At 48.3% G+C, this 27,545-nt stretch overlaps 1 protein-coding gene across 1 annotated transcript in view; it reads right to left on the bottom strand.

Annotated features, from left to right (window-relative positions):
• bcat1 (branched chain amino-acid transaminase 1, cytosolic) overlaps window positions 1-27,545 on the bottom strand; it is a 121,704-nt gene that overhangs the window by 10,631 nt on the left and 83,528 nt on the right. Inside the window, exons 7-9 of the mRNA XM_038811019.1 lie at window positions 18,108-18,250; window positions 3,314-3,399; window positions 1,254-1,394 (exon numbers count right to left, since the gene is read on the bottom strand). Of these exons, the coding sequence (XP_038666947.1) occupies window positions 1,254-1,394; window positions 3,314-3,399; window positions 18,108-18,250 (370 nt within the window). The remainder of the gene's footprint in view (window positions 1-1,253; window positions 1,395-3,313; window positions 3,400-18,107; window positions 18,251-27,545) is intronic.

Here is a 27,545-nt window from a genome sequence, read left to right as displayed (position 1 = left end):
AGTGTAAATTTTCGCTTTTTAATGTTCCTATGAAGTGTTAATGGTTGGCTGTACTATAAATGTGAACCACAGAAGATGGCAGTGGAAAAATATGAGACAGCACTTTTATCACATATAATTTAAAGCATAGAATAAGGCCATTAGGTCCAACTGGGATCTATGTTGTTGTCCATGCCCCACACATGCTGCTCCCACTCTAATTGGCTCTTCCAAACCTGACCCCCTAACCCTCCCTTCTCTGTAATTTTATCCTTTTGATTAAGCTTCTTTTTAAAAAAATATTGTTTTTGAACTTTCAAAAGTTTTAATTTAAAGAAGAGAGCAATCTATCAGTGTCTTATCAGTTATATTGTTCAGGTTTGTTAAAGTCATTGCTAAGGTGAAGAGAAACAGATGATGGTTATTAATAGTCTTTGGGGGTGTATAAATCGGGGGTAGCTGGGACACCGGGCTGAGTGGGAGAACAAAGTGACTGAACAAGTCAATAAGCTCTCCCAATAAAGAAAAGCTTTGCATCTTGGTTTTGGCTTCCTCAAATGTTAACATGAAGTATCTTGGGATTCTTTTTTAGGTTGAAGGTGACATGTAAATAAAAGCTTTTGTTTTACTGTTTATAATTACCTCTGTAATTATCTTAAACTTTATTCCGTTGGGATAAGCTCTTCCGAGGCATTCATCCCCATTAACCTCTTCTCCTGCTCTGGTTCATTTTCTGTTTCCAGGTACCAGAATCTTGTTGGATTCTTTCCATATTCTTTCCATATACCGTGGGGGCCTCACGGTAGCATGGTGGTTAGCATCAATGCTTCACAGCTCCAGGGTCCCAGGTTCGATTCCCGGCTGGGTCACTGTCTGTGTGGAGTCTGCACGTCCTCCCCGTGTGTGCGTGGGTTTCCTCCGGGTGCTCCGGTTTCCTCCCACAGTCCAAAGATGTGCGGGTTAGGTGGATTGGCCAAGCTAAATTGCCCGTAGTGTAAGGTTAATGGGGGGATTGTTGGGTTATGGGTATACGGGTTACGTGGGTTTAAAGTAGGGTGATCATTGCTCGGCACAACATCGAGGGCCGAAGGGCCTGTTCTGTGCTGTACTGTTCTATGTTCATATTGGGTCAGAAAGAAGTCTTGGATGCATTATAAAGTCTTCACCATCGCCCAAGCTGTGCTTTCATAGGGTGTGACCATAGTGGTCAGTATATCTCTCATACTTCAGCTACAAGTCCCTCATCAATTTGCATGTTTGTGTTGTTTTCTCACCTCGCCCTTGTACAAGATCCGCCCTACTGGGCACACGACGCAAGCAGTTCCAGAGCCAAATATCTCCTTGATCCGGTTCTTTTTTATTGCATCAACGAGCTTGTTCATTGTGACAGAACGCTCTCCAACCTTGAATTGATTCTTTTTTCCAAAATAAGAGAAACACAAAAACAATTATTCAATGAATGGGCTGACACTGTGAGGTTCTGAGGAACAAAGGAGTCTTGGAGGGGTTGGTGCAGGTTTGTCCACAGATCTCTGAAGGTGAGAGGGCAGTTCAATAGGGTGGTGAACAAAACCATATGGGACACTTGTCTTTATCAATCCAGGCACAGATCACAAAAGCAAGGAGATCATGTTAGAGTTGCACAGAACCTTGGTGAGGCCACAGCTGGAGTACTGTGTGCAATTCTCGTCGCCATATTATAGGAAGGATTTGTTTCCATTGGACGGAGTGCAGGGGGGATTCAACAGGATGTTGCCTCGGGTGGAACATTTAAGTTATGAAGAGAGGTTGGATAGGCTTAGGTTGCTTTCGTTGGAGCAACCAGATTAGATTATGAGGGGCATGGATCAAGAGCAGCTGTTCCCCTTAGTTGAAGGGTCAGTCAGGAGGGGATATAAGTTTAAGGTGAGGGGTAGGAGGTTTAGGGGGGATGTGAGGGTGGTGACGGTCTGGAATGCACTATCTGGGAGGGCGGTAGAGGCGGGGTGCCTCGCATCCTTTAAAAAGTACCTGGATGTGCACTTGGCTCGTCAGAACATTTAAAGCTATGGAACAAGTGCTGGTAAATGGGATTAGGTAGGTAGCTCAGGTGTTTTCACAGGATGGTGCAAACTCAATTTTTTGCATTGTGTGATTGTGTGATCCTGTGATATGTATTCAGGTCCCATTCACAAGTTTTCACGTTATTAATTAAGGAAGTTTTCGAGATATTTTTTCGAATCACTAATGCAACACTGGTAGTTTGAAACACATACAGGTGAACTCTCCGTCGGCGAGATATCCGTTCTGCTGGCAGTACATCCCCACCTGTGGGTTTCCTGGCGGTGTGCGGTGGCTATAAATGGAAATCCCATTGGCCAGCGACGAAACGGAGAAACCCGCTGTCAGCGACGGCTGGCTGCCAAGAGACACGCGGCCGGGGAGGCGGAGAACTCACCCGATATATCATAGAATTTACCATAGAATTTGCAGTGCAGAAGGAGGCCATTCGGCCCATCGAGTCTGCAATGGCTCTTGGAAAGAGCACCCTACCCAAGGTCAACACCTCCACCCTATTACCATAACCCAGTAACCCCACCCAACACTAAGGGCAATTTTGGACACTAAGGGCAATTTATCATGGCCAATCCACCTAACCTGCACATCTTTGGACTGTGGGAGGAAACCGGAGCACCCGGAGGAAACCCACGCACACATGGGGAGGATGTGCAGACTCCGCACAGACAGTGACCCAAGCCGGAATCGAACCTGGGACCCTGGAGCTGTGAAGCGATTGTGCTGTCCACAATGCTACCGTGCTGCCCACGGATGCCGGATAGTCCAGCATTTTATGTCCATTCACGCCGGCAGAATCTACTGGTACCGCCACGAGTTTCCAGGTTGCGAGGGTGCATTCAACGGAAAAACCGTCGGCCAACTGTGGGCTTCCTCCACCGCTGCGGAATATGTGGAGGGGATGTGGGGAAACTCGTCCCAACCAGTTTGAATGGGTCATAACGAGATAAAGAAAACACTTTTATAAAATTAAAATTACCCAGGTCTCATCAAATATTCACCCCATGGGAGTACAGCATGTGAACTAATGTGTCAGATTCAGTTGTCTGTTCAGCTGGAAATAATAGCCATTGATTCTCGATGTTGAACCTTGTTGGGATTGAGATTCCGATAGAAATTACATTAATATTTAATGCTCATATCAAAATTAAACAAAGAGATTAGCAGCCTACAAATTTGATGTCACATTAGGGGCACCAAATTAGCTGTTAGGGTTAGGTTAATATGTCACTGGAATGTATTAAAGTTAATGCTCTCACATTAAGCAATATTCACTGACCCACTTGCGTGCAAGATCCAGAATGCTTTGTCTCAATACTCCAGGTAATATGACGCCATCTAGCGGTGGTGTAACCAGCTCTTCCTCTAAAGGAAGAAAACAAAACAGACTGTACTTAGCTAATGTACAGCAGAATACACTCATTCAGCACGAGCTCAGATGTGAACCAGTCAACTGTACAATTCTGCACCTACCCTTTGGCAGCTCGTTAAAGTACATTATCACCCCAGGTTTCTTCTGTTTTCCTGCACTTGCCGCTCCATTTCATAGTACCGTGCAGTGTAGGGCGAGGCCATCTGGCCCATCACACCCCGTGCTGGCTCTTTCATCGAGCTCTCCAATTGGAGTTCCATGCCTCTGTTCTAGAATGCATGAACAGGGATGCACTCATGACGCTGTATAAGGCTCTGCTTAAACCTCATTTGGAATATTGCGAGCAGTTTTGGGCTCCGTATCTAAAGAAGGCTGTGCTGGCCTTGGAGCTGGGGGGCGGTTTCCACAGGAGGTTCACAAGAGTGATCCCAGGGAATGAAGGGCTTGTCATATGAAGAGAGGGCTCTGGGTCTGTAAGTGATGGAATTTAGAAGGATGAGGGGGGGACCTCATTGAAACTTACAGAATACTGAGAGACTTTGACAGGAACTTCATTGCAGTGTTAATGTAAGCCTACTTGTGACAATAAAAGATTACTTATTTATTTATTTATGTGGAGTGGACATGGGGAAGATGTTTCTACTGGTAGGAGAGTCTAGAACCCGAGGACACAGCCTCAGACCTAAGGGACGATCCTTTAAAACAGAGATGAGGAGGAATTTCTTCAGCCAGAGGGTGGTGAATCTGTGGAACTCTTTACTCTTTGTCGCAGAAGGCTCTGGAGGCCAAATCACTGAGTGGCTTTAAGACAGAGATAGGTAGGGTCTTGTTAATAAGGGGATCAGCGGTTAGGCGAAGAAGGCAGGAGAATGGAGATGAGAAACATATCAGCCATGATTGAATGGTGGAGGAGACCCGATGGGCCGAATAGTCCAATTCTGCTTCTGTGTTTTATGGTCTTATGGTTCTATCGCCCTGGTCCAGCAAATGTATTCAATAATTTATTCAATACCCTGTTTTAAAGTTACTATTGCACCTTTTAGTATTCCAGTGAATTCCAGACCATAACTCTCTGCGATTAAAAAAAAATCTTCACCCTGGTCCGTTTGTCAATCACCCAATATTTCACCATGCTTAAAGCTGCCCTGATTAAAAAATAAGCACTTTTCTGTTTCCAGCTCTTGCTTTGGGTAAGAATTTTCGACGAAGCCCAAAGCTTTGTATTCAAGTTCAATTCTAACATGAGGTCAATGGGGGAACTGCTGCAGCTCCTTGTTTCTCTCCTTCAAATTGTTAAACAATCCCCCATCATTCTTTCTCCCTCTATTCGGAATATCTGGGGGGGGGGGGTCGGTTTAGCTCAGTTGGCTGGACCGCGGGCTCAATTTCCGTACCGGCTGAGGTTATTCATGAAGGCCCCGCCTTCTCAACCGTGCTCTTCGCTCAGGTTAAATCACCAGCAGTCAGCTCACCCCTCAAAAGCGGAAAGCAGCCTCTGGTCATCTGGGACTGTGGCGACATTCAAATGATCACATATCGATATTTGACACAAAGAAACCACAAAGGGTACAACAGGATGGTCATGAAAAATATACTGCATGAATTAGTCAATTGGAAACATATCAATTTCAAATCATTAGTATGGCTTGCACTGTGTCCTCAAGCAAGCAGTGACCTGCTCCCAGACCTCAGGTTGATGCGTCGAAGAGAATCAGGAGAATGGCCCGAAGGTGACTAGTTTCGGATTATTTTTCCCTCTTCTCCCTTTAAGGAAACCTTCAGCACCTGCTCACCAAAGGACAGTCACAATTGGAAAACCAGCCCTGAAAGTGACAGTCTTGGCATAGTGGTGGCAAATCTGCCCATGAATCAGCAGGTGAAGAGTTTAAATCTTACTCCAAGAGACGTGAGTATGTGATGTTGACTAAGCTCCCAGTACTGCCACCCTATTGGAGGTGCTGTCCTTCGGGTGAAATATTAAACTGGTCTCCCTCTCATAAGGTTCTAAGACATCAAAAGACACTGTTCAGAGAAAAGGGGTGGGGCGGGGAGGGGAGTTTTCCTCCAACATCAACCAGGTTGGCTGGAACTCTCCGGCCACTGGGATTCCCTGGGCTGGATTCTCCGCCCCGCCGCGCCACCTTTCTGCCTCGACCCGCCGACGGGAGTCTCCGTTACACCGGACGGTCAATGTGGTTTCCCCATTGTGGGGCAGCCTCACGCCGTCGGGAAACCCCCACGGGCGCCAGCAAAATGGAGAATCCTGCCGCCGGAGAATCAGGGCGTTCCCGCCGGCAGTGCGCCCCCGGCTGAGGGTTTCCCGGTGGCATGGGGTGGCTTGAGCAGGAAGCCCCGTTGAAAGGCAGCGGGAGTATAGAATCCCGCTGCCAGTGAATGGCGCACCGTCGAGAAACACACGGCTGAGGGGGGCTGGAGAATCACGCCCGTTATCTCGTCATTACTTCACTCCTGTGCACTAACTGGCCACTGCACTGCAACACAGACGGTACTTTAAAGCAAAATAATCCATACAAGCATTGACTCAATGCAAAGCTCTGTCTCCACACTAGGCCATCTGTCTTTTGTTCTTAAAGTTGCTACTCTTTGTTGCAGTTTCTACAGTCTCTCCCCCCTTTCAGTTCTGACGAAGAGGCAAAGGACTCGAAACGTGAACTCTGGGAGTCAAAGGACTCAAAACATTAACTCTGGATGCAGTTCTGCGGGCTTGAGCTAAAGCCCGCTGAACGGCACACTTAGCGGGTGTTGCTCGGTGCTGAAGCGCTGAGAACGGCACTTTTCAGTTTTATTTGGCCTCGGCGAAGAACTCCCCGTCAAGGCCGCACTTTAAGACTGCTAGCGGATCGGAACGTTAATTTATAAAGGCAGCCCTGATCTTTCGATCCCAATCAGCGCCCCCACCGTGGCCACCGGACCCCCTCACTTCACCCAACTTACTGCTTCCAGGATCCCTCAAGACTGCCTCCTCACGTCATCCCTTATGAGAAAGCATCCCCCCCCCCACATGCCCAACTCCTGGTATGGGAAACCTGGCACCTGGATGCCCATCGGGGACCGGAGAATTGCCGGGGATGCCGCTGCCAACCACCCCCGACCGGCATGGCGTGAACCCCGCTCCCGCCCGAAACCCGCCGCCGGAGAAAACGGCCGCCGGCATCGGGGCTGGATTCCCGCCGCCCTCGGGGATTCTCCGACCCGGCGGGGGTTCAGAGAATCCCGCTGCAGATATTTAAATAAGCCGAATGGCTCATTTAAATATGCAAAGCTGGATCTCACCCAGCGAGAGCGAGATCCAGATCACGACGCCCTGCGAGATTCCATAGAATCTCACAAGACGTTTTGAGCATCACAAAGCTCGTGAGAGGCCTCTCATGAGATTCAGCGGCCTCATCCCGCAACAAGGCCGCTGAATCGCGTTCGCTGTTTGTCTCCAGATGGATGCTGACAGACCTCCTGCATTTTTCCAGCTTCCTCTGTTCTTGTGCCATACAAATATGTGTTGCTTTTTTATTGCTACTTCTTATTGTAAATTGTCATGTGTGCAAAGCTTTAATCCACTGTCAGTTCAGCAATGACAACAGCAAGTTTGGTCCTGGAACCAGCAGCCACTGTGAATGCACTCAAAGAGGCTGTGGCACTAATGTTGAGAGCCGGGAATTGATAATTCAGGTGAAGAATGCACCACTATTCTGGCATCACAGCGTGGGTGTGATGCATTCACTTCATCCGCACAAAACAGATTCTCAGGGAGAACTCATTGGCTGAAAGAGTAGAACCAAATTCAGTGATACTTTTATAAAGGGGGATGTCTATTTAAAGAGGAAAACATTTGGAAGGCTATGGGGAAACAGCAGGAACATTACTATAAGATTTGATGAGAGATTGCACAGGGAAAGCTGAGTTTCAATGAGATGCAAGATAAATTTTACACTTTAGATAACCTGGCAATGAAGGATAGAAGCGGAGCCCATCTTTACAGAATTCTAAACTATCATTTACAAAGAAACAAGCAACTCCAAATCCAACGCCCACGCTCCTACTTATACTCCATTGAGTTCCAGTAAAACAAATTTAACTAATTAACAAATCAATCAGATGAAAATAAAGCTAATTAAATCAATTTATAGCCCTTGTAACGAAAGAAAACATTTTGTTTTGGGGGCAAATGATGCTCTCCAGCCCCCATGAGGCCCACCGGTCAGGGGAGACCTGAAACATGCCAGTTGTCTCCGCGTGCTCCCTCTTCAAGGGCACCCAGAGCCATGAACGCAGCTGCAGCGGATGGGCAGGCAGCCAGGTCGATGACCCCCTCAATTGCCCACTGCCAGGACCTATTTATGGCCAACTTGGGCCAGGCCGAGCATCAGGCTTACAAGGAACCCCCCCCCCCCCTTCCCCCCCACCCACACTGTGTAACCCTACTCATAGAAATGGAGAAAATAGAAGCATAAGGAGGCCATTCGGCCCTTTGAGCCTGCTCCGCCATTCATTATGATCATGGCTGATCATCAAGTTCAATACCCTGATCCTGCCTTCCCCCCCATTTCCCTTGATCCCTGTTAGCCACAAGAGCCATGTCTAATTGCTTCTTGAAATTACACAACGTTTTGGCCTCAACTACTTTCTGTGGAAGCAAATTCCACAGATTCACCACATTCTGGGTGAAGACATTTCTCCTCGCTTTAGTCCTCAAAGGTTTATCCATTGTCATCAATCTATGACCCCTAGTTCTGAACTCCCCCACCATCAGGAACATTCTTTCTGAAACTACCCTGTCTAATCCTGTTAGAACTTTATATGTTTCTATGAGGTCCCCTCTCACTCTTCTAAACTCCGACAAATATAATCCTAACCAATTTAGTCTTTCCTCATATGACAGTCATGCTATCCCAGGAAACAGCCTGGTAAACCTTTGCTGCACTCCCTCCATAGCAAGAACATCCTTCCTCAGATAAGGACACAAAAACTGCACACAGTACTCCAGGTGTGGCCTCATTAATTCCCTATACAATTGCAGTAAACCATCCATATTCCTGTATACCGATCCTCTCGCTATGAAGGCCAACATACCATTTACCTTCTTTACTGCCTGTTGTACCTGCACGCTTACTTGCAGTGACTGATGTACAAGACACCAAAGTCTCATTGAGTATCCATCTCTCTCAATTTGCTCCCATTCAAATAATTGCCTTCCTATTTTTGCTAGCGAAGTGGATAACCTCATATTTTCCACATTATACTGCATATGCCATCCATGTGCCCAGACAATCAGCCTGTCCAAATCCCACTGAAACATCTCTGCACCCTCCTCACAGCTCACCCTCCCACCTAACTTTGTATCATCAGCAAATTTGTAGATAATACAAGGGGTACAAGGGTAGCACACTAGTTAGCACAGTTGTTTCACAGCTCCAGGGTCCCAGGTTCGAATTCCCAGCTTGGGTCACTGTCTGTGCGGAGTTTGCACTTTCTCCCCATGTCTGCGTGGATTTCCTCCGGGTGCTCCGGTTTCCTCCCACAGTCCAAAGAGGTGCAGGTTAGGCGGATTGGCCATGATAAATTGCCCTTAGTGTCCAAACAGTTTAGGAGGGGTTACTGGGTTACAGGGATAGGGTGGAGGTGTGGGCTAAGGTAGAGAGCTCTTTCCAAAGGCTGGTGCAGACTCGATAGGGCAAATGGCCTCCTGCTGCACTATAAATTCTATGATTCTATGATTTAGTTCCCTTGTCCAAATCATTAATATATAATGTGAACAGTTGGCGTCCCAGCACAGATCCCTGTGGTACCCCACCAGTCACTGCTTGCCAATCGGAAAAAGGCCCATTTATTCCAACTTTTTGCTTCCTGCCTGCAAACCAGTTTTCTATCCATCTCAAGATACTACCCGCAATTCCATGCGCTTTATCTTTACATATTAATCTGCGATGTGAGACCTTGTCGAAATTACACAACGTTTTGGCCTCGACTACTTTCTGTGGGGCTCACCGATCGGCGGGCCGGCCTCTCCCTCCCCGGGCCTACTTTCTTCCACTTCCGGCCCCAGAACCCCCGCGCCATGTTGCGCGGGCCAGAGCGTTGAAGAATCCCCCGCGCATGTGCGGGTTGGCGCGGTCCAACTGCGCATGCGCGGGTTGGCGCGGTGCCCATTTGGCACCGGGAAGGGAGGCTGCAGCGGCGTGAACCGCTCCAGCGCCGTGTTGGCCCCCTATGGGTGCCAGGATCGGTCGTCCCCATGCCCGTTTCGCAGTGTTGTGAAAAGCGATAGCGTTCACGATGGCGCGAACATTTTGTCTCCATTTTGGAGAATCGCCCCCTACCTGCCTCGCCTATGACAGAGTATACGGAACCAGCATTGAGCCCTTTAGGCACTTGAGGACCCACAACCCTGGAGTGGAAGAAAGTCATCCTCGGTCCCGAGGCACGACTTAGGAAGAGAAGAACGGAACCTCGTGGTTTCCCATCTACATCGATAGCTGCCCCCCGCCCCCGTCAGCCACCCACAGTATCATTGGCTCTGATCGGCCACCTCACCTGCAGAACTAGCCTGCCCTCACTAATTGGACAGGGCACCTGGAGTTGACCTGTTGATTGACAACCTGGGAGTAAATTAGGCAGGTGGATGGCACTCACACACCATCAGGTTCTGTCGTCAGGCACCCGACATCCACCAGAAAATTCAACCCTGACCTCTGACTGCTATTCCGAGGAATCCACTAAAGGCATTTTTACTGATTTGGGAGGAGGAGACAGAGAGAGAGAAAGCAAGATCAAAAGGCAGAAATACAGTGAGAGAAAGCAAGAAAGAATGAATGGCAGAGATAAAGAAAGAGGGAAAGAAAGGCAGAGGGACAGAGAAAGAAAAGGAAAATGTGAGAGAAAGTGAGAGAGAATGAGTGAGAAAGATAGAACATAGAACATAGAACACTACAGCGCAGTACGGGCCCTTCGGCCCTCGATGTTGCGCCGACCTGTGAAACCATCTGAAGCCTATCTGACCTACACTATTCCATTTTCATCCATATGTCTATCCAGTGACCACTTAAATGCCCTTAAAGTTGGCGAGTCTACTACTGTTGCAGGCAGGGCGTTCCACACCCCTACTACTCTCTGAGTAAAGAAACTGCCTCTGATATCTGTCCTATATCTATCACCCCTCAATTTAAAGCTATGTCCCCTCGTGTTGGTCATCACCATCCGAGGAAAAAGACTCTCACTGTCCACCCTATCTAACCCTCTGACTATCTTATATGTCTCTATTAAGTCACCTCTCAGCCTTCTCCTCTCTAACGAAAACAACCTCAATTCCCTGAGCCTTTCCTCGTAAGACCTTCCCTCCATACCAGGCAACATCCTAGTAAATCTCCTCTGAACCCTTTCCAAAGCTTCCACATCCTTCCTATAATGTGGTGACCAGAACTGCACGCAGTACTCCAGATGCGGCCGCACCAGAGTTATGTACAGCTGCAGCATGACCTTGTGGTTCCGAAACTCAATCCCCCTGCTTATAAAGGCTAGCACACCATATGCCTTCTTAACAGCCCTATTAACCTGGGTGGCAACTTTCAGGGATTTATGTACCTGGATGCCGAGATCTCTCTGTTCATCTACACTACCAAGAATCTTGCCATTCGCCCAGTATTCTGCATTCCTGTTACTCCTTCCAAAGTGAACCACCTCACACTTTTCCGCATTAAACTCCATCTGCCACCTCTCAGCCCAGCTCTGCAGCTTATCTATGTACCTCTGTATCCTACAACATCCTTCAGCACTATCCACAACTCCACCGACCTTCGTGTCATCTGCAAATTTACTAACCCATCCTTCTACACCCTCTTCCAGGTCATTTATAAAAATGACAAACAGCAGTAGCCCCAAAACAGATCCTTGCGGTACACCACTAGTAACTGAACTCCAGGATGAACATTTGCCATCAACCACCACCCTCTGTCTTCTTTCAGCTAGCCAATTACTGATCCAAACCGCTAAATCACCTTCAATTCCATACTTCCTTATTTTCTGCACTAGCCTACCGTGGGGAACCTTATCAAACGCCTTACTGAAATCCATATACACCACATCAACAGCTTTACCCTGATCCACCTGTTTGGTCACCTTCTCAAAAAACTCAATAAGGTTTGTGAGGCATGACCTACCCTTCACAAAACCGTGTTGACTATCGCTAATCAACTTGTTCTTTTCAAGATGATTATAAACCCTATCTCTTATAACCTTTTCCAACATTTTACCCACAACCGAAGTAAGGCTCACAGGTCTATAATTACCAGGGTTGTCTCTACTCCCCTTCTTGAACAAGGGGACAACATTTGCTATCCTCCAGTCTTCCGGCACTATTCCTGTCGACAAAGACGACATAAAGATCAAGGACAAAGGCTCTGCAATCTCCTCCCTGGCTTCCCAGAGAATCCTAGGATAAATCCCATCTGGCCCAGGGGACTTATCTATTTTGACATTTTCCAAAATTGCTAACACCTCCTCCTTTTGAACCTCAATTCCATCTAGCCTGGTCGACTGAACCTGAGTGTTCTCCTCGACAACATTGTCTTTCTCCAGTGTAAACACTGACGAAAAATATCCATTTAACGCTTCCCCTATCTCCTCTGATTCCACACACAACTTTCCACTACTATCCTTGATTGGCCCTAATCTTACTCGAGTCATTCTTTTGTTCCTGAAAAGGAAAAGAGAGGAAAAGAAAGGCAGAAGGGAAGAGAAAGAAAGTGTGAGAAAGAATGAGTGAGAGAGAGAGAAAGATAGAGGGAAAGAAAGGTGGAAGGAAAGAGAAGGTGAGAGAGAATGAGTGAGTGAGAGAGACAGAGACAGAAAGAGAAAGAGAAAGAGGAAGAGAAAGAGTAAGAAAGTGGGAGAGAAAGTGAGAGAGAATGAGTGAGAGAGAATGGAAGGCAGATGAAGCCTCAGTTTAATATCACATCCACAGGACAACACCTCTGGCAGGGTAGGGCAACCTCAGTAATGCATTAAGAGTGTCAGTCTAGCTTTTTGTCTGAAGAATGGGACTTAAGTCCACAACCTCCTAACTCAGAGACAACAACGGAGGCAAGGCTGAATCTTCTCAGTTTGTGTCAGCGAAGCACCGCTAACACAAGACGCTTTCTTGGACCATTTTGCCCTGAGGATTAAGGGGGGACAGATCTCGGGCAAGAGCAAGCGTGTAGTTACTGCCCTCCTGTGGTGGGTAGATTGGATAAAACTGTGGCGGCTGCCAATGAGTAAGGAGCAACACGGGCCCAAATTTCAAAGTCTGACCCAAAGGCTGAAGGGAGAGGTTTGGAGAATGGGGGAATTTGTTTCTTTCTCTCACATGCGTAAGGTTGGGGCATGGAATTCCTGTCCACAAACAGCGATGGAATCAAAATCCACAACAGCTTTTAAAAGCGAGATGGATAGGATAGAGGAACAGGAATGGAACCAAATTTGCACGTTCTCCCCATGTCTGTGTGGGTTTCACCCCCACAACCCAAAGATGTTCAGGTTAGATTGATTGGCCACGCTAAATTGCCCCTTAATTGGAAAAAAAAATAATTGGGTACTCTAAATTTATAAAAGAAAGTAACGGGACCAAATGTCTTTAGAACAGCCATCACTAGTACAATGGGCTAAATGGCCTCCTTGTGCATATAAAATTCCACAGCTCGATGAATGCAAAGCAACAAGGTCTTCAAAGCCGACATTATAATTATCCGCCAGTGTTGTCACTTGGATACACTCTTCACTGTGAAATACTGTCAATGATTTATCCCATCACAACACACATGGAAAATTACAGCGTTAGCATTTAAAAGTGACAACAGTTTTTCTAAATTTAAAAAAAAATAAACTTTCAACACTTCAGAAACCTGTTTCTCCCTGCTACTGGCTGAGAAAATACAGTCAAGTTGACAACCTTGATGAGTGATCCAGTCTTCGTGTGAAAATGTTCTTTTAAAGAATATGCTGCATTTATCCATCACTATTGTAGTATTACTGCCCCCAAGGCAGTTAACAAGAGTGTTGTCAAATGAGATTTGCCACTGAGCCCCATATAGGACAGGCGACAAGAAACCTGGTCAGATGTGGGGTTTAAAGATTGCCTTAAAGGAGGGCCGGGAAGTAGAGAGCTGGAGTGGGTTAGGGAGAGAATTCCACAACTGAGGTCCAAGGCAGCTGAAGGGACGGCCTACTATGGCGGAGCGTTGAAAATCAGGAATCTGCAGCAGTCCGAAGCTAAGGACGACAGGTTCAGCAGCAACCACACTGGTGAATAGGGGAAGGGGTGGCGGGAGTGTGGGGCGGTGGGGGGTGGGGGGGGGGGGGGATAGATAGGCCACATCCTAGAGGTGGAAATGACCATTCTTAGTAACGGAGCAAACAAAAGTTAAATATCTCAGCGGTTTCCAATTCAAATTATATTATTTTGCTTAAAACACTTGGGCATTAAGTCTGAAGTGCTCCTTTAATAGTTGGGCTGATAGGGTGATAAATATGATTGAAGAATCTTTTCAAAATCTAATCTCAATAGACCTTGATGATGCTGTTACGTATTCAGATTTTGATGGATAGATGCGCAGATCCCAAAAGGATTATCCCAGTGACAACATTCACGGCACAATGGGACAATTTATTGTCAAGCTAGCTTACTGCATCATGGTAAGTACTGAATAAGATACACTTGTTTTTTCCATAAGGGACAATAACACATCCAGCTTATTCAGGCTTCAATTAAGATGTATTCAATTTCTGCCGGGACCACGGATGGTTGAACACAGATATCAGACCTTTTTTTTCTATTCTAATGTGCATGTACAAGCCAGCTGCCCTTTACACGGACAATACAAATCGCTCTGAACAGATCCAAATCTAAATGTCACTGATGTCCCCTGTCATGTTTGGTAGCGCAATAACAAGAATCTGTGGATTTATATAACGCCTTTAACATCGTAAAAAACATCTCAAGGCACTTCACAGGAGTGTTATCAAACTAAATTTTGTACCGAGTCACTTACAGAGATATTAGAACCGATGTCCAAACACTGGGTCAAAGAACAAGGTTTTAACGAGCACCTTAATGGAGGAGAGTGAACAGACAAGTGGAGAGGCTTAGGGAGAGAATCCAGAGCTTAGATCCTTGATAGCTGAAGGCACAGTTACGAATAATGGGTTAGTGTATTTACAAAATTGTCAAGGGCTTATACAGCGCCACTCGCATTGCAAAATGGCCCACAGCCATATCAGCCACAAATCTACATTGAGCCACATCAGGAGATATCAGGACAAGTGTTCAAATGTTTGATCAAAGAGGTAGGCTTTAAGGAGTACCTGAAAGGGAGAGAAAGGTAGAGATGGAGAGGTTTAGGGGGGAATTCTACAGCTCAGATCCAGGAGAGCTGAATGCACGAACATCAATGGAAAAAGGAAGAACATCAGGCCACGTAAAATGGTCAGAGTTGGAGAAACTCAGAGATTATGGAGGATTGTGGGGAGGCTACTTAGATAGGGGAGAACATAACACAGTAGGACAGTGGTTAGCACTATGTCTTCACAGCACCAGGGTCCCAGGTTCGATATACAGCTTGGGTCACTGTCTGCGTGGAGTCTGCACGTTCTCCCCGTGTCTGCGTGGGTTTCCTCCGGGTGCTCCGGTTTCCTCTCACAAATCCCGAAAGATGGGCTGTTAGGTAATTTGGGAAGGGAATTCCGAATTCTCCCTCCGTGTACCCGAACAGGCACCGGAACGGGGCTTTTTCACAGTAATTTCATTGCAGTGTTAATGTAAGCCGACTTGTGACAATAAAGATTATTTTTATTGTTAACAAGGTCATGGAGAGATTTGAAAACAAAGAAGAGAATTTTTAAAATGAGCTATGGAATTCTCAGTCAGCGGGATTCTCCGGTCTGCCAGCTGCACACTCAAGCCCGCGGGTTTCCCGACGGCGTAGGGTGGCCACAATGGGAAACCCCATTGGTGGCTGGCAGACCGGAGAATCCTGCCCAAGGTGTTCTGGAACTGGGGACCAATACAGATGAACAAGCACCGAGGTGATGGTGAGTGGGACTTGGTTCAAGTTAGAGTTTCACATCAAGTGTTTGGAAGACAGAAGATGGCCGGCTGAGGAAGACTACATTGGAATAGTCAAGCATGCTGCAACAGTATGGATGTGAGGTTCAGAAGCAGGCGTTGAGGCAGGGGAGAAGATGGGCAATGTTAGGCAGGTAGAAGTAGGTGATCTTGCTGATGACGAGGGTATTGGGTCGGAGGCTCAGCGCAGGGTCACTTAGGGTTGCCTGGGTTGTGAATTGCCCGGTTCAGCTTCAGACAGTGGCCTGGGAGGAGGATGAAATCAATGGCTAGAGAACGAGGTTTGTGGCTGAAGGTAATGGCTTGAGTTAAAAATAATGTTGTCACAGTTCGCCATCTTTGTTTGGAAGGTTGAAGAGAACACTTAAAAATAATGAACGGAATTTCCGTATCACGTCGGTGCTGGCTATTTGGAGCTGCATTATTTAGTCATGTAACTAGCCATCCTCAAACCCAACAGAACATCACTGAACAGCTCCAAGAATTCACATCATATTGTCTCACTTTCCCCTCACTGGCACGCATCTCCACATAGAAAAGTCCCGGGAAGCAGGAAATCAATGAATTGGAACAGCGCTTCAAATTAACCTTCCACTTGGCTGTTAGGCACATTGTAAGGTCAAGAAAGGCACTAGGTAAATGCATGTTGTTGTAATCAGCAATTTCAGCTATCTTCTTGTTTACAGTAGGAATATTGGGAGCAAAGATTCACACAAGGCCCTTGAATGGTTCTGAATCGTTATTTTTTAGAGAATCCTTTCACTCTTGCATGGGTTAAAACGATTCTTGCACACTGCCAATTAAGCCATACAGAGCAGTTTGCTAACAGAAATGGAACATAGCATTAATCTCTGCATTACCCCAACTAGGTAGAGGCTCTCTACTCTGAGGTAATTACAAGCTTATCTTACATCCCTTACCAGTTCAGTTTGCAAGGTTTTCACTAAATTCTTTGCAGTCAGATTAGCGAATATATTACTGCAACTGACTGGGGAGGATCAAGCCAGTTTTTATTATCAGCACCGCCACAAGTGATAATTTAAACCAGAATGAAGAGGAACAACTCGGGCAGCTCCCTCTATGCTTCATCGAATTAAATTACTTTTATTTACTTTATGATGCATCAGCTCTGGGAGTGTGACTGATGAATACATTTCAGAAAGTGCACCAAACATAACCAGTAACTGGCAGGGAATAGCTTTTAGTGTGAAGACATCCTCTGCATAAAGAGAGTGGGCTGGATTTCTCCGGCCGCTGCGATTCAGTTTTCCCGCTGGCAGCGCACCCCCACCCACAGGTTTCCCAGTGGTGTAGGGGTGGCTTCAATTGGAAATCCCATTAGCAAGTGATGACAGTATAGACTCCTACCGCCAGCGAATGGTGTGCCAGTGAGAAACAGGCGGCTGGGGGTCCAGAGAATCCAGGCCCAGGTAAAAACCACCCCCTTGACAAGATATAAATAAACTGGAAACCCTCCAATCCCAAAACGTACCTTGATTATTTTCAAGTAAGGGTATTAAGGTATAGAGAGCCAAAGTGAATCAAGGAAGTTAGGGCATGGATCTAACAGAATGGTAAAACGGGCTTGAGGGGCTAAATGGCCTCCTCTAGTTCCTTACACACCCACAAGCTATTTATTTAATTGATGTCAGGTAAAGTTTAAAAAAAATAAATTTAAGGTACCCAATTCTTTTTCTTCCAATTAAGGGGCAATTTAGCGTGGCTAATCCATCTAGCCTGCACATCTTTTTGGGTTGTGGGGGTGAGACCCACGCAGACGTGGGGAGAATGTGCAAACTCCACACAGACAGTGACCCGGGGATGGGATCGAACACGGGTCCTCGCCGCCATGAGACAGCAGTGCTAACCACTGCGGAACCGTATCGCCCCCTGATGTCAGGTGGAGTTTGAGACCGTTTTAGCGTTACTCTTTCTCATATTCTTTCCTTTCAATTTTTACATACCATGCACTGAACACAAGGTTCACAGGTCAACTGGCGCAATGCTATGTTTCTTTTGGCAACCGTCCTGAGACTGTCTGTGTGCATGCAAGCCACGAGGCACTGAAACAATTTCATTGTCCTTGACTCAGTGCTAGCTGTCGCGTCTCTGGGTTGTGGACTCAGCACTTTGTAGGACTGAGCAAACAACCCCAGGCTGACTCTCTGGCGCTGGACTGAGGATATGCTACCATTTAATCGTGGCTGTCTTTCGAACAGGATGTCAAACCGAGGCCGTGCCTGCCCTCTCGGATGCTGCAAAGGACCAAATGGCAGGGATGAGCAGGGGATTTTTCCCTGGTGTGCCGGCCCATTGTTACCCCTCAACCAACACCACCACAACATGGTCATTGGCCAAATGCTGTTTGTGGGATCATGCTGTGCCTAAATGGCAGCCGCATTTCCTGCATTACAGCGGTGGCCACACCGCACTTGGAGACGTCCTGATGTTGTGTTGAGGGGGGCGCTGTGCCAATGAGAGCCACCTTCTCCTCCTCCTTATCACAGACCAGTCAGTGCCCCAAAGTCGGAAAAACAAACAAATCAATCAGACAAATGGAATTGAGTTTCAGTTTCTGCATCACTGTACCTCCGTGTTCGTTTATCCAGTAAATAAACAGATTCATGGTCCCAGCTTCCGTTACATAGTGTTCATCTCCATAGAGCCATAAAACCTGCTGACATCCTGCAGCCACAGCCTCAGATTGCGCAGAAAGTGACGCTCCATAATTTCTAAAACAAGAGGGAATAAAGAGATCTAATTAACCTTATTGCTTCAGAGTTTCTTCTTCTCACCTAAAGGTGGGTTATAAATAACAGGCCTTGGTTTGAACCAGTTGCTAAACAGCTCCAGCTCGTTGGTGCGGGCAGTCAGGAGGGACAAGTCTGGTCACAGGCTCCAGCTCCATTCGCAAAGTGCAATGAGCTCCAGATGTCAAGAAGAATCTACAATACTGGATCAGCCAAACCTATGTTGCTGACCTCTGAGCTATAAGATTGGGAGTCAAGTAGCACCCAAGGGGTTGAGCAGCAGGACTTGCTGGTTATATTTATATTTATATATTTATATTATATTTATATAGCGTTTTGCCCGACCACCAGATGTCTCAAAGACGTTTGCAGCCAATGAAGTAATTTTTGACATTGGGAGAACTCCTCAGTCATCGAAATAGTGGCCATAGGATCTTCTACATCCACCTGAACAGGCAGACAGGGCCCAGGTTTAATATCTCACCCAAAAGACAGCACCTCCAACTGTGCAGCACCCCCTCAGTACTGCAATGAATTTTGTGCTCAAGCCCTGGAGTGAGACTTGAACCTGGAATCTTGGTTAGGATTTATAGGATGGCGGGTTTCCCTCCCCCTCATCCGAAGAGTTGGCTGAGAACACATCCCCACGGATAGTGCCTGTTCCACAGCCATTTCATTCTCCAACACCATTAATTGGCTGGAGCTGAGATTCTGCCCCTCTTTGGGAGCAAGTCGCACCTCAGAGGGCTGCCAGCCAATCCGATAGGCTGGAAGCTCTAGTCCCTACAGTGTTACAAGCGGCAATGGAAGGGACTGGGACTGCAAGCAGCACCCGGAGTCTCAGGCCCAGGATTCCAGGAAAGGGGGGGAGGGTCTTAGGGCGAGTGGGGAAGGTGAGGCCCGGAGTGGGGGGGAGTGCAGGTGGGGGTGGTGTTGGTGAAGAGGTCGATGGGGATGCGGGAGAGGATCTGCAGGGAGCGGACCTTAATTTTGGAGTGGGGTGCCTGATGTTAAAACAAAGCTGCTGATGGTGGCGCCCGAAGCATAAACCCAGTTTATTTTCAGGCTTCCCTCCTTCCCTGGAACCTGCCACCAACCTGAAAATTGAGGCTGGGCAGAAAACTGCCATTAAGTGGACAATAATTGGCCGCTTTGTGTCCTCAACTGAACGGAAGGTTAGGCGGCCCTGCCTCGGCCTCGCCCATCCAAGTGTAAAATTGCGAGAGGTTAGGAAATGCAGGTATCTGACGAGAAGACCATCCAAGAAATTTTATGCTCATTCCTCCCCCCCCTCCCTGCACAAACCCGCCAGTGGGGGGACTGTAAAGTTCTGTCCCTTGCGAAGGAATCAGTGCTACCCTCTGAAACACAGCTGACAAAAGTCACGGCTGACAAGTCAGGGCAGTACTGAGGGAGTGCTGCAATGTCAGAGATGCTGTCATTCGGATCAGATATTCATTCAAGGCCTCATCAGTCCTGTCAGGTAGAGAAATTATTACAAATCGCTATTAGAAAGAAGAGCAAGAGATCTTGATGCTCTATTGCATGACTCACAGGGAGTTGGTATTTAAGTAATTAAGAAGGCTAATGGAACGCTATCCTTTATTACGAGAGGAATTGAACATAAGGGCAAGGATGTTATGCTTCAATTATACAGGACATTGGTGAGACCACATCTCCAATGCTATTTGCAGTTTTGGTCTCCTTGTTTAATGATGTAAATGCATTGGAGGCAGTTCAGAGGAGTTTTACTAGATTGATGCCTGGAATGAGCAGGTTGTCTTATAACGAAAGGCTGGAAAGGCTGCACTTGTTTCCACTGGAGTTTAGAGAAGTGAGGGGGTGATTTGATTGAAGTATGTGATGGATGTGGAAAGGACGTTCCCCCTTGCACGTGAGTCCAGAACTCAGGTCCATTGTTTTAAAATTAAGGGTTATCCATGTAGGACAGAGATGAGGAGAATTGCTATCTCTGAGGGTGGTTTAATTTTGGAACTCTCTGGCACAGAAGATGGTGGAGGCTCGGGGGAGTCACTGAATATTTTTAAGGCAGGGGTAGATAGATTCTTGTTAAGCAAGGGGAATCGAAGATTACGGGGGGTAGTCTGGAATGTGAAATTCAAAACACGAACAGATCAGCCACAATCTTCTTGAATGGCGGAGCATGCCTAAGGGGCCGAATGGTCTACTTCTGTTAATTGTCTGTATATTTGTATGCTCTCCTTGGTGGTTTGGCCAATATTTAACACTCAACCAACATCAAACAAAACAGATGATCTGATTGTTAACATCCTGTTATTTTGGGGAGTTTACTCTGTGCAAATTGGCTGCTGTGTTTCCTACATTACAACGGTAACCATACCTCAAGAGTAGTTCATTGGCTGTAAATCTCTCTGAGATGAATAATGGCCATGACACAAATGCCAGCCTTTTGTTTTACTGCAGGACAAGGTTGGTAAATGAGCCATTAAAATATTGAGGATGGCAACCTCCCGGTGATGGAACCCAATGCTACTTCACACCAGCCTGGTTCACTGTTGGCAGTCTTGTTCGTGGGTCGCAACAATTGTGGATATCTAGCCAACCAATTCACTGTGTCCTCTCAGTGCATTAATAGAATCTGGGCAGTGTTTGTACTTCACTCAAGTCTCCCATTCTGAAGATCTCTTGCTCCCCAAGTTCACTTCTCCCTCAATCCCCGCTGCTACCTGGAAGCTGTTAACTTCGTTTGCAAAGCCCAGTAGGATTTTTTCTTGCACCAGTATTCTGGCCAACATATTTACCTCCCTGTTTGCAAAAAAAAAGTTGCTCCATTTCATGTTTCATTTTGCTGTCCTTAATGTGTAAATGTAACTTGTGTTTACAGTCTGATAGGAGAAGTAACATTTATTTAGATTTATTTTTTTATTTCTTCATTCCGAATTGCCCTTGACAGGCAGTTAAGAGTCAACCACATTGCTGTAGGTCTGGAGTCACATATAGGCCAGACCAGGTAAGGATGGCAGATGGGGCAATTTAGCGTGCTCAATCCACCTAATCTGCACATCTTTGGGTTGTGGGGAGAATGTGTAAACTCCACATGGACAGTGACTCAGGGCCGGGATTCGAACCCGGATCCTCAGCGCCGTAGGCTGCAGTGCTAACCACTGTGCCACATGCCGCTCACTAATTCCAGATTTTTATTGAATTCAAATTTCACCATTGGCAATGGCAGGATTTGAACGTGGGACCTCAGAGTATTCTAGATCTCTGGATTACTAGTCCAGTGACAACCACCATGTCACTGCCTATTTGTGAAATCTTGCACAGGTTTTCAGTCTTCACTTGGCAAGGGACAAACACCCAAGTTAGACAATCTTTCCCCAAATGAGATTCGCTTATATTCCTTCGTTAACATATGTGGCACTTCTCTGCACCCTTTCCAATTCATTACTATCCTTCTCAAAACGGGAAGATCAAAACTGCATGTCGTACTTCGATGCAGTCACAGCTTCAAACCTCCCTGAAATGAGATGTTATAAGGCAGTGGCTTCACACAAGGAATTAAATATATAAATTCCAATTCTCTTCCCACACCTCGGGCGCGATTCTCCCAAAGGGAGACAAAGTGCCGACGCTTGAGTGAAAACCAGAGTGTTTCACTCCGGCGTCGGAGGCCGTTTCTCGCCCCCTATTCTCCCACTCCCAGGGGGCTAGGAGCGGCGGCGCGTCAATCACGCGCGCCGGGCCTTGGCGCCCGCGTCAAAGCGGCGCCACCTGAATGACGTGGCCAGCGGCGCCTAAATGATGTCACCCGCGCATGCGCAGGTTGACAGGCGCCAACCCACGCATGCGCGGTTACCGTCCTCCCCTCCGCTGCCCCGCAAGACACGGAGGATTGATCTTGTGAGGCGGCGGAGGGAAAAGAGCGCGTCTTTCAGAGACCCCGGCCCGACAATCGGTGGGCACCAATCGCGGGCCAGACCCCTCCTGAGCACCCCCCTGGTGCTCGATCCTCCCTCCGCCCTCCACAGGCCCCACACGCAGCGGTCGCGCGCTGTTTACGCCGGCTGCGACCAGGTCTGGTTGGCGCGGCGTGAACCGGTCGGATTAGGCAGGCTGCTCGGCCCATCCGGGCCGGAGAATCGCCACTCGACCGAAGCGGCGATTCTCCGAGCGGCCTGTCGCAAAACGCGACACGCCGTTTTGGGGGGGGGGGGGTGGGAGAATCGCGTGGGGGTGCCAGGGCAGCGTGGCGTGAATCGCCCAGCACTCCCGCGATTCTCCCACCCGACGTGGGGGTCGGAGAATCGCGCCCCTCGTTGTTCGGAAGAGTTAATGTTCCCCATTGCTTAAGTTATAATTGCGTCTTTAATTGTTTGAAAGACTACGGGCGGGATTCTCCATCGGCCGATGCCGGAATCGGGAAACACGGTTGGGAGGATAATCGGTTTTGCCGCCGAAATTGTGGCAGGCACCAGTTTTACGCCAAACTGCAATTCTCCGTCGCCTCACCAGTGACGTCAATTCGTTCCAGAACTCAAGCACAATAAACGGCGTTGGCATATCATTAGCGGGCCTGACCCGGTATTCTCCAGCTTCTCCATGATGCTCCGCCTCCACTAGGGCGAATTCCTGATGGCGAGGTTCACTTCTGCTTTTAAAAATGGTGAAACAGGCACCGTGGTTGCTGAGTGAGAGAGAGGAGGTACGGAAAGTGTTCAAGATCACCATAGTTTGCTGACAGTCGTGCAGCTGGTCGAAGGGCTTCTGCCAGGGCCAGGGGGGGTAGTGGGGGATGGCCAGGATGTGAGCTGTGGGGTCAGGGTGGACGGATATGGAGCACCACTGTCGTGGCCTGCAGGCTGCCATGCAACTGCGCATTCCACTAACTGCCCACTGTGAACTTAGGGCCACAGGTCGTATGGGTGTCCCCCCAGGCCAATCCCCTAGGTGCCCCCTGGTGCCAGTCGACCCATCAGTGGGATGGGCGCACTCCAGTGCAACCAGTGCCACCTTGCTGGCAGGGATGAGTGTGTGTGGGGAGTGTAATGTGTATATGCGGCTGCAGCTTGTCAGCCTCCTGAGTGTCAATCACGGACCCGGCGAATCCTGCACCGTTTCTGATTGGAGTCGATTGTGCTCCAAGTGGCGCTGGTGCTAGCCCCTTAACGGTCGCAGAATCGGCCCAGGTGCAGCGCGGCGCCAGTTTTGCTGTCATGGAAATCTATGAATCCTGCCCCAGCATCAACACTTAGTCTCAGGAACGGAGAGTCCCGCTGTACACTTGGGCGGGATTCTCCCCTACCCGGCGGGCGGGCTGTACCGGCACCGAGGAGTGGCATGAACCACTCCGGCGTCGGGCCGCCCAGAAGGTGCTGGGTTGGCGCCGCGGCAGCCGGCGCAGAAGGGCCTCCGCTGGCCGGCACGAGTTGGCGCATGCACGGGAGCGCCAGTATGTGCCGGCGTCATCCCAGCACATGCGCAGGGGGGTTCTTCTCCGCGCGGCCATGGCGGAGGTTGACAGCAACTGGCGCGGAGGGAAAGAGTGCCCCCACGACACACGCCCACCCGCGGATCGGTGGGCCCCAATCGCAGGCCAGGCCACCATGGGGGCCTGCCCGGGGCCAGATCCCAACCCCCACCCCCCGGAGGACTCCGCAGGCCGCCCGTAGAGCCAGGTCTCGCCGGTACGGACTTGGTTTGATTTACGCCGGCGGGACCGGCCGAAAACGGGCGGCCGCTCAGCCCATCACGGGGCAGAGAATCATTGGGGAAGCCGCTGCCAGCGGCCGGCAACTAGCGCGGCGCGATTCCCACCCCCGCCGAAAACTCGGCGGCAGAGAATGCGGCAGCCGGCGTCGGGGCGGGATTCACGCCCCCCCCCCCCCCCCGGCGATTCTCCAACCCTGCGGGGGGGGCGGATAATCCCGCCCATTGTTTGATAGACTGCACACATATATAAAGGTGGCACAGGTGGCACGATGGTGTGTTGGAGAAGTGATTGCTGAACACAATCAACTTGGAGTCGAAGAAGTCAAGACATGCTTTCTAGTTCTTGTTATAGTGTTACCATCAAAGCTTAACACTTGTGGTGGACTAAGGCAGACTTCTGTCTGTTTCCATAGTTATTTTTTTCTGGAACAGATTGCCAGTCTGTCGCCAGAGGTTTATAGCTTGAGGGGCGCCACTCCACATTCGAGCATCGTCAACCAGATGTCTCTCCCACTCTTACCGCCATCCATTGGCGTGTTTGGAAGGATTTGCAGGTCAACACTCAATCTGTTTGGTTGCGTTGTGAACGCACCTTCCTTGACCATCATGTCCTGGGGTGTGACTCGAACCCAGAGGCAGGGATACCCCCCCACTGCGCCACAAGACCTCCGCATATATAAATCCAGGCTTGTAATATAGAATAACAACGTCAGTGTGCTTGATGTCGGCTGTGCTGTATTTCCGATGAGATGACAAACCAAATTCCTGTCTTCTTGTTGAAGTACAGATAAGGAGCGGGATTCTCCAAAAATGGGGCTATATCCCCGCGCTGGCGGGAAAACTGCCGCCAACCACTCTGGCATTAACAGCCCCCCAAAGTGAGGAATTCTCCAATTTTCCGGGGCTAGGTTGATGCCGGAGTGGTTGGTGCCGCACTAGCTGGCGCTGAAGGGCCAGCGGCTGTTCGCGCATGCATGGAACAGCCGGCGCGATCTCGCACATGCTATGGGGTTCCCTTCTCAATATGGCGGAGCCCTACAGGGGCCCGGCACGGAGGAAAGAAGCCCTCCCACGGAACCAACCCGCCCACAGATTGGTAGGTCCCGATCGTGGGCCAGGCCACCTGCCCCCCCCCCCTCCCCACGTCGGAGAACCCCGTGCGCCCCCAGGACCGCCCCCGCACACTTACCTGCCAGGTCCTGCTGTGCGTGAGGTGAGTAATCCCTGCCGGCGGCTCTGGCCAAAACTCGGCCCATCGGAACCCGGAGAATCGCCGGGGGGCCACTGTCAACAGCCCCCCGACTGGCGTGGCAGGAATCCTGCCCACCCCCGAAAAACGGCGCGGGAGAATAGGGCAGCCGGCGTCGGGATGGGATTCGCGCCTCCCTCCGGGGATTCTCCGAGCCGACACAGGGTCGGAGAATCCCGTCCAAGAAATCCCACAACACTAAGCGAAGAAGAGCAGGAAAGTTCTCCCAGTTTCCTGATCACTCTCGCTCTCCCTATTCACCCCCCTCTCTCCCATTGCCTCGTTTAAGTAACTCTTCTCATCCAATATCAATTGTGCTTTTCAGGGAAACCAAAAGAAGGAGAGAAACAAAGAGGTCGGCCCAAGTTCTCCCAAAGAAATACAGTTTATTCCTAAAAGGAAAACTGCTCATGCTTCTCACTAAAGTAAATTAAACAGGGAGGAGGATGTAGTAAAGGAATCAGGGCCAGGCATGCTAATTGGGCCGAGCAATTAACTTCAAATTTAACAAGTGTCGCTTCAATTAAAGGAAAATTCACACATTGAGAGGTGTTGAAAGTTTAAACCGAACGTATGAAATTCCTTTACTGCGTCGAGACAAATGAAGTTTTCTGCTGACCCTTTCTACGGAGTCCAAATATGACCTCGCCACATCACTGTCACAGTGGAGTCATTCTCTGGTTCCCGATGAAAACTCGCAGTCATAATGCCATTTGAAAAATTAGCTGATGAGGGAGCTGTGCTAATTAAGCAACGTCTGCACATGCAAATTTTCTCCTTTTCCCCCCAACCAGAGAAAAGTCTGTCTTGACGAAACATCGGCAGTATATTCATTAAGGACAGCATGCCAAATCTTTGAGTGCGGCGGAGGAGTTTAGCTCGCGAAAGTGCTGTCAGGTTGAGAAGTCTCAAATGGCTCTTACTCACAACAGCGCTGTCAGCTCTGAGGGACAGAATTTCTAGTTCATCACTTCAGCTACAGTAGCTCCCTCCTGCACCCTGCCACCCTATGTCTCTTTCTCTCCCCCCTTTTGCTCAAAACGGCCTCTCTCTCTCCCCCACAACGGTGTCTCATTTACCCACTTTCCCCCTCTACAGTGTCTCCCATGCTTCCATGCTACACTGTATTTCAAAACACTTCTTTTTCAGCGTATTCCCTTATAAATACATAATGTTGAAACCTTTCCACATAGTGGCAGGAGGCCATTCATACCTGCGGCATCATTAAGTTAAATTGTGGGTGATCTGTATCTCCATTTATCCGCCTTAGATCTGAACCCATAATACCCGTGGACAACAAAAATCCCCACACCTCCACCCTATTCCCCCTAACCCCACCTAACCTTTTTTTTTGGACACTAAGGGGCAATTTAGCATGGCCAATCCACCTGACCTGCACATCTTTTGACTGTGGGAGGAAACCGGGACACCCGGAGGAAACACACACAGACATGGGGAGAACATGCAGACTCGGCACAGACAGTGACCCAAGCCGGGAATTGAACCTGGAGTTGTGAAGCAACTGTGCTAACCACTGTGCCCATCATCAAAAGCTGGCGACAATACAGTTGGTCTCCTCGTCCAAGTCACTAATTTAGTTTGTAATCCGCAGCGCTGACCTACTAATTCATTTATCCCAACTCTGTTTCCTGTCAATTAGCCAATCCTCTATCCACACAAATATGCCACCCCCAACACTATGAGCTCCTTCATTGTGCAGTAATCTTCTATGCGACACTTAAGATAATAAATTTGTCAAACCTGATTTCCCTTTCACAAAACCATGTTGACTCTGCCCGAATGTATTGTGATTTTCAAACTGTCCTGCTGCCGACCACCTTCTTAATAATGGATTCAAGCATTTTCCCAATGACAGGTATTAATTTAACGGGCCTACAGTCTCCTGCTTTCTGTCCCTCTTCCTTATTGAATAGAGATGTTAGTTACTATTTTCCAATCCGCTGCGACCTTTCCTGAATCCAGGGAATTTTGGACGATTACAACCAATGCATCCACGATCTCTGCAAACCACTTATTTTAAGACCCTAGGATGTAGGCTACCAGATCCAGGGGGTTTGTCAGTCTTTATTTAGTCCCATTAGATTTCTTTGTACCTTTTCTGATTGTTTTAAGATCCTCCCCCACTTTAATTCTTGCCTTGGTACTATTCATGGGAAGTTTTTTTATGTCTTCGAGTGTGAGGACAGATACCAAATATTTGTTCAAAGGTAGGTGGGAATCCAAACCCCACCTCTCCTGAAGGTGTATTTTGGAATGGGAAATAATTAAATAGTATCAGGACTTCAGCTAGAACAGCTAGAAGGTTTGTGACCT

The sequence above is a fragment of the Scyliorhinus canicula genome, chromosome 11, assembly GCF_902713615.1.
Source record: "Scyliorhinus canicula chromosome 11, sScyCan1.1, whole genome shotgun sequence".
Classification (NCBI taxonomy): Eukaryota; Metazoa; Chordata; class Chondrichthyes; order Carcharhiniformes; family Scyliorhinidae; genus Scyliorhinus; species Scyliorhinus canicula.
Note: the sequence above shows the minus strand (reverse complement) of the source record. Positions and strands in the feature narration are given on the sequence as shown.